The sequence below is a fragment of the Urocitellus parryii genome, chromosome 15, assembly GCF_045843805.1.
Source record: "Urocitellus parryii isolate mUroPar1 chromosome 15, mUroPar1.hap1, whole genome shotgun sequence".
Classification (NCBI taxonomy): domain Eukaryota; kingdom Metazoa; phylum Chordata; class Mammalia; order Rodentia; family Sciuridae; genus Urocitellus; species Urocitellus parryii.
The window spans coordinates 5,100,116-5,107,051 of record NC_135545.1 but is presented as its reverse complement, the minus strand read 5'-3'; the positions used below and the strand labels follow the sequence as shown (position 1 = coordinate 5,107,051).

General features: G+C 44.6%; 1 protein-coding gene across 4 annotated transcripts; it reads left to right on the top strand.

Annotated features, from left to right (window-relative positions):
- The first annotated feature begins 386 nt into the window (after positions 1-386).
- Positions 387-6,723, top strand: LOC113177518 (zinc finger protein 432-like). Of its 4 annotated transcripts, none has more exons than XM_026382061.2 (5): positions 387-491; positions 1,099-1,212; positions 5,169-5,295; positions 5,561-5,653; positions 5,945-6,723. In XM_026382061.2, exons 2-5 carry the CDS (start codon positions 1,198-1,200, stop codon positions 6,052-6,054), a joined length of 345 nt encoding a protein of 114 aa, XP_026237846.2. In that variant the 5' UTR covers positions 387-491; positions 1,099-1,197; the 3' UTR covers positions 6,055-6,723. The 4 variants fall into 4 exon arrangements, with proteins under 4 accessions (XP_026237846.2, XP_077649321.1, XP_026237848.2 ...); XM_077793195.1 differs by lacking the exon at positions 387-491 and adding an exon at positions 528-534; XM_026382063.2 differs by lacking the exon at positions 387-491 and adding an exon at positions 542-623.
- The last annotated feature ends 213 nt before the right edge of the window (positions 6,724-6,936 follow it).

Sequence of the window (6,936 nt, the reverse complement as noted above, 5' to 3'; positions counted from 1 at the left end):
CAGCACTCTCCCAGCTCCGGGCCAGCACGGTCTCGCACGGCTTGGCCTCGGAAGCGTTCGCGTCAGAAACGGTGACTGAGGCGCCCTAAAGCTGTTTGAAGATCCCGCCGGCCGCCCTGGGGGCGGAAGCGGCGCCTCCGGGAAAGCGCCGGCCAGACCTTCCAGGTTTGGGCTGCGTGTCGTCGTGGAGAAGAGCTGCCCATAGCCGTGCTTGCCTGGTGTGAGCTCCAGCCTGACACTCTCTCCATTCCCCGCCAGAGCCTAAGCGCTCTGCCTGGAGACGGTCGCAGCGGCGCCAGCGGGTCCGGAAGCTGTACGGAAGGTGTCCAAAGATGGCGGGGCCCAGGGCAACCTGGCGGCTGCGGCGCGGGCCCTGACGTCACAGGACAGAGCCGGAAGCTCGCGGTCCGAGGTCGGTTCTCCATGGAAACGCCGCGGCCGCTGGTCCTGGTCGTTTCCAGGCGGAACGGAAGCGCAGGAAGTTCGGGGAAGTAAGTTCTGGCTCTTGTCAGTGGGTGTGGGGCCCTTGAGAGGGTGAGAAGGGAGTTCCCTGCGCCGCCGGCGGGCGGGCTCCGCACGTGGGAGATTGGAAGGCGGAGCCGGCGGCTGCCGGGAGGCCCGGGGTAGGGCTGCGGGCGCTCCGCCTGCGGGCAGGAGGTCCGGCCCCGGCAGGCTGCCGAGGACGCGGGCGGGCGCGGGTCCGGCGCTCAGCCTGGCGCCCCGCCGAGCGGCCACCTCCGGACGCCCGGGAGCCGGGCTGAGGGGCGGAGGAAGGCTCAGGGCGGCTCGGGTCGCGGTCGCGAGTGTCCGCCGTCAGGTTCCTGTGGGCGTGAGTGACCCGGTGGGCTGGGCTTCGGACGTGTGTCCGCGGCCCTTGGCCTTTCTCCGTCCTTCCTCGCGTGCGCCTCGCTTTCCTGCGGAGGTCGGGGTGAGGCGCTAGGCCGCCGTCGGCCCCTGCGGCCGGTCCCCGTGGGCGCCCCCTCGGGAACGCGGAGCTGCCCCACGCAGCCGCGGGCGGGCTGAGAGCCCCCGAGAACGGGACTCGGCCGGGAGCCGAGCTGAGAACGGACCGTGAGGCGTCGCGCTGTCCACCCGCAGGCCCCGCCGCAGGACGGAAGGGAGGAGCATCCCGGACCCGACACCCTTCCTAGGACCTCGGGGCCCACGCGGAAGTTAGCACTTACCCCGCAGAAGAGAATGAGCAGCGTTGAGGTGACCTTTTCTTGTTTCATTCAGACTGCCTACCTCTGCTCGTAGATCTGTAAACGCCCGTGATTGTTTAGTCATCAGAATGTGTCTGGAGAGACACTCCGACATCGTGGGACTCTGATGGTCTTATGATTCCACTGAGTGACTGGTGGAATGACATGTGTGCATCAAAAGGATGTCGTGGTGGGTTAACTGACTGCCACCACCACAGGGGAATGGCGCTGAGTTATAAGAAACAGTGATTGCGAGCAGTCAGCAGACCGGTTCTGGGGGGATGATGTCACTGGTTTTGTTTTTCTGTTTTTTAGTCGAGGATGGACAGAGTATGTTCTTTTTTTTTTTTTTTTTTTTTTAATGTGGTGCTGGGGATCAAACCCAGTGCCTCATGCAGTCTAGCCAAGCACTCTGCCACTGACCCCAGCATCATCCCTGATGTCACTGTTTCATGGCATTCAGGTATTAGGAAAAATTTGATAGTCTTTCTAGAGGTGATGGGTGGACACTGAACAGTATTCGTTATAGATACACAAGGGTATGTTTTCTATTGTTTATGGTAAGGTTCCTCAGAGACTCCTGTGGGCATAGACCAAGCTAACTGGGGACACAATTTATGAGGGCATCAAAGTAAGGCCACTCAGAGGACTCAGTTTATCCAGGAATAAAGAGAGGCCTTGGAAATGGAAAGGGTTCACCTGTCCTGAACAGGTAGCTGAACTGGTGTTTAAGTTCAGATTGTTTGATAAATGCCTGAGTTGTTGGGTTCTTCAGTGTTTGTCATCTCAACATACAGAACCCTCTACTTCCAAATTTCTTACCTACTTTTATTTTTTGTAACTAAATAACATATACATTTTAGAGAACAAAATTTCAACACTGACATATGTATTAACAGAAAGTAAATTCTCTCTTCAGCTGGGCAAGGGGGTGAAGTCCCAGTCACTCAGAAGGCTGAGGTGGAATAATCAGTTGAGCACAGGAGTTCAATGTCAGCCTGGACGGTGTAGTGAGTCCACCCTCATCTGAAAGAAAAAAAAAAAAATTCCCTAACTGCATTGTAATTTCCTAAGTTCCTCATACTGGTTTAGCAAATGTTTGGTAGTTACTTAACTGTCACCAAACATGTGTTTTGTCTACATATGTATGTGTGTTTACAAATATATGTATATTTATGTACATGTTTGTGTACATAAGCACATGTATTTATACATTTTTTGCACCAATGGGATCACACTCAAAAGAACATAACCTATTGGTCTACAATGATATAATTTAAAGATGTAAAGGAATAACAGCTGCGATCAAATGAAGAATGTTCACCATATAAAATTATATTTGATTATACTCAGACTACAAAATATGAGTTAATGTAAATAAAGCATTTAGATGAGTGCCTACTATTCAATAAGTGATATGTGGTGTCATTCATGCCTTAAGTAATATTTAATGATGTTACCAAGTTTCATAGCTCATAGAGTGTGGTGGCACACAAGGTCACAAATTCAAGGCCAGACTGGGAAACTTAGATAAGACCTTATCTCAAAATAAAATAAATAAAAAGGGCTGGTGATAGTTTAGTGGTAGAGAGCAACCCTAGGTTCGATCCCTAGTACCACACACACACACACACACACACACACACAAAGAAAGGAAAGAAAGAAGCAAAGAAAAAACATAATTTTCAATCTTCTGAGTGTCCTAATATTCTTTTTCCTTATTTTACATTTTCCTTATTTTATATTTTCCTTATTTTCATTTTCCTTGTTACATGTAGAGTTGAAGTCTTTTGTATATTTGTTGGTTAGTTGGACTTTTTTTTTTTGTGAAATGCCTGTTCTTATTTGTACATTAAAAATCTTTTTTTCTTAGCTTAATAGGGGTTGTTTATATGATTTTTGGCTTGTGTATTTTCTAAGTGGATTTGTTTCATGTGAAATAATTCAGAAGGTGATAAGAACAGCAGCGTTAAGAACTTCCAGAGACTGGGGTTGTTGCTCAGTGGTAGAACACTTTCCTGGCATGTGTGAGACACTGGGTTTGAGCCTCAGCACCACATTAAAAAAAAGAGGAAAGTTAAATAAATAAAATAAAGGTATTGTGTCCACCTACAGCTTAAAAATAAAGAACTTGCAGCCTCCTTGGGTGTGGTGCCACACGCCTGTAATGCTGGTGACTTGGGAGGCTGAAGTAGGATGATTGGCAACTTAGGAAGACCCTAACTCAAAATAAAAAAAATAAAGAAGTAAAAAGGGCTGGGATGTAGTTCAGTGGTAGAGTGCCTTGGGCTCAATTCCCAGTATTGGGGGAAAAAAATTGTAGCCTTAAACCAGGGACAGTGACTTGTAGTCCCAGCTGCTTAGGAGGCCGAGGTAAGAGAGAGTATCATTTGAGGCCAGCTTGGACAACATTGCAAGATTTCATCTCTTTAAAAGAAGTTTTTGTGGCCTCTACCAAGTCTGCTTTCTTTTCTGTGTAATAATCTCTGCAATGGCATTGGGATAAAATGTCTTCGGAAACCCCTAGGCTTCCCCATCTCAATTTCCCATACTGCTCTATGATTGCAAGCCATGTTGAGACAGAAGAATGCAGTTCAGTGGACAAGCAGGTCCCAGTTCCTTCCCAGTGGCAGTCAGGACTAGGCTGCTTTGCCACCTTATTTGCACCTTATTTGTGGAGAAGTCACCTGTCAGTATATGTTATCTTTTCTTTGTAGTAATGTTTTTCTAGTGTTGTCACAATTTTATATTTGCATTAGTGTTACGTAGTTTCTATCTGATGTACCTAAATGCAGATTTCTGGCTTGGCTTTGTGGTTAATATAACTAACTCTGGTTGTGGCATGTTTTATCAGTTCTGAAAATTGCTTACTCTTAAGATCTTTGTATATTTTTTCTATTTCAGTATGAATTATGTGTAGGTTTATGTCTCACTGTTCTCCATATTTATTAAATTTGCCTTTTGTGTCTCTGTTGGCCTTAAACTTGTGGGCTCATAAGTAGCTGAGACGACAGGTGCACACCACCATGCTTGGCTTTCTGCTTCATTTTTGGTTATTTATTTATTTATTTATTTTGATACTAAGGATAAAACCCAAGGGCCCTTAACCACGGAACCACATCCCCAGCCCTTTTTTTTAAAAAAAAAATTAATTTTGAAACGGGGTCTTGCTAAGTTGTTTAGGACCTTGCTAAGTTGCTGAGGCTGGCCTTCAATTTGAGATCTTTCTGCCTCAGCCTCCAAGTTCCTGGAATTATAGGTGAGTACAACTGTGCCAGCTGATTATTTTTTAAAATGCACATTCCAGTTCATTATCTTTTCAGTTTGTCTAATTTAACCTTTCTGTAAGCAGATATATGGATATATAGGGGTGTGTGTGTGGTGGTGGGGGGGTGCATTCTTATGTATACATGTATTTAATACATATATTTTCAAAAAATAATTTTTTCAAATTTGATCAGTCTATAACAATTCTTATACTTGATGTATATTTCTTTTTGTTGTTGAAGTTGCATTCTGTAATTAAACACTTATATAGTGTCCTGAAGTTCTGGCATCTCTTCCATGTTTTACTCTGGTGTTAGTCAGGAAGACTCACATACAGAAATCTATAGTATATGTCTGGATGTCACCAGCCTTTAATTTTTCTTTCTTTCTTTTTTGTGGTATTGGGGTTGAACCCAGGGTTTGGGGCAGGTCAGGCAAACACTCTACCCAGTGAGCCACATCCACAGCAGTATTTAATATTCTGATTGTCAATAGATGCTGAAATACTTAGTTGGGTGAATAGCTCACTGCACAGTATTGTAGAATATCTGGAGATTGAGTCTATGACTATGTATTAAAAATACAGTAGGCTTATATATTCAGCCAATATACTTTATTATGAGCAGCACAACTTCCTTTTCATTCTTTGTGAATCGGTAAATAACAACCCTCAGATTAATTAGGGTTCTGTTATTACAGGAGTTGCTGACACTGGAGGATGTGGCTGTGGCATTCACTCGGGAGGAGTGGCAGCTCCTGGGCCCTGGGCAGAAGGACCTGTACCGGGACGTGATGTTGGAGAACTACAGCCATCTGGTGTCAGTGGGTGAGGATGGCTGCCCTGTGTAGCGCAGAGGGTGCAAGTCTGTGGTTTTTCCTTTAATAGCTACTTAATGAGCCAGAGCCTCTGTAGTGGTTTTTCCTGGTAGATTCTTGGATCCAGACAAGAGGGTCTAATGTGCTACCTCCTGAGAGAAAAGCCTCTGCTTTGCAGTTGGGAAAGCTGTCTAATCCTTGAACATAACCTCTCCCATGTTGACACATCTCAGCCCATAGCTGTGTCCAAGTCTTTTCTCACTTCCCACAAACAGGGTATCCAGTCAGCAAGCCAGATGCTCTTTCCAAGTTGGAACAAGGGGAAGAACCTTGGACAGAAGATGAAATGCACACTTGGATCTGTCCAGGTGAGAACTGCAAGATGTTTCAGCACAGAATCTTATTCTAATTGGTCAGAAAAAGACACATGGGATCTGAGTATACAGAAACACAGCTTGCATGGATCTCTTTCCCCATCTCAGAATGTTTCTTTAGGTCTTGAGAGGGAAGTATATCCTTTTGTTGTCTTTGTAGATCTGATACTTGCCCATTTCATCTTGCTTTTTGTTTGTTTTGCCTAATTTTGTTCTTCCTTGGCTTCTATCACCCTGCCGTTTTAAATTACTTTTTTCTCTTACCCCTTTTTATACCTGTCACAGTGTCTCTACCTGTTCTTTGGAATTCCACCTTCCAGACCACGTTCCATATAGAGATCTGTGAAATCATCATCTGTCTTCTGATTTCTGCTTTCCTGTTCCATTGGGAATGACCAGTTCCTCTTCTGAACATCCAGACCCACCATGTATATCGTGAACTCACTATAACTTGAGCTTATTGTGAATTTAGATGATTCCTTAGCTGCTTTCCCCCCATTCTGAGGGTTCTTCAATAGTTTTTCTGTTTTATGTGCTGTTTTTCTAATCTTTAAATTTGGTCTTTGTACCATGATTGAGCTTTCTTTGTTCTCTAAATGAGACTCTCAATTGATATCTTGCTTAATATTGCCTAATATGTACTTTAGTCCTACCTGTTTTACTTTCCTCTATGGCAGCTGGCCTGTGGCTTTCCAGTTTCTGAGGAAAGGAATCATCTTCCTTCCACAAAAAACCCATCTTGCTGGAGTCGGGTTGTAGCTCAGTGGTGGAGCATTTGCCTAGTATGTGTGAGGCACTGGGTTTGGTCCTCAGCACCACATAAAAATAAAGAAAATAAAGGTATTTAAAATAAAGGTATATTCATGCTGGTGGCATCTTGCATGTTATAAAGTTCTTTCTACACATGTAGACCTTAAAGGTCTGCTTCTGTTGACTCTCATAACTAGAAAGGACTGTTTTGCATTCGGTATCACTTCTAGTCCAAACCAGGTCATAATTTATGTCTGCTCAGTGTATCTCCTCCATGCATTTTTTTTTTCTTTTAAACTTACAGTGCTGGGTATTGAACCTAGGGCTTCTCTCATGCTAGGCAAGTACTCTTCTAAGATGTATTCCACAGAAGTTATGAAGGATTCATTGTTCTCTTGTTTCCTAGAAAATGACAAAGTTGATCATCTTCAGGGTCACTCAGAAAATCAAAGAATGCTGAAGATTATAAAAAAATATGAACTTCAAAGCAAAAGTCATTTTCCTTTCAAGGAAAATCATAATAGGAC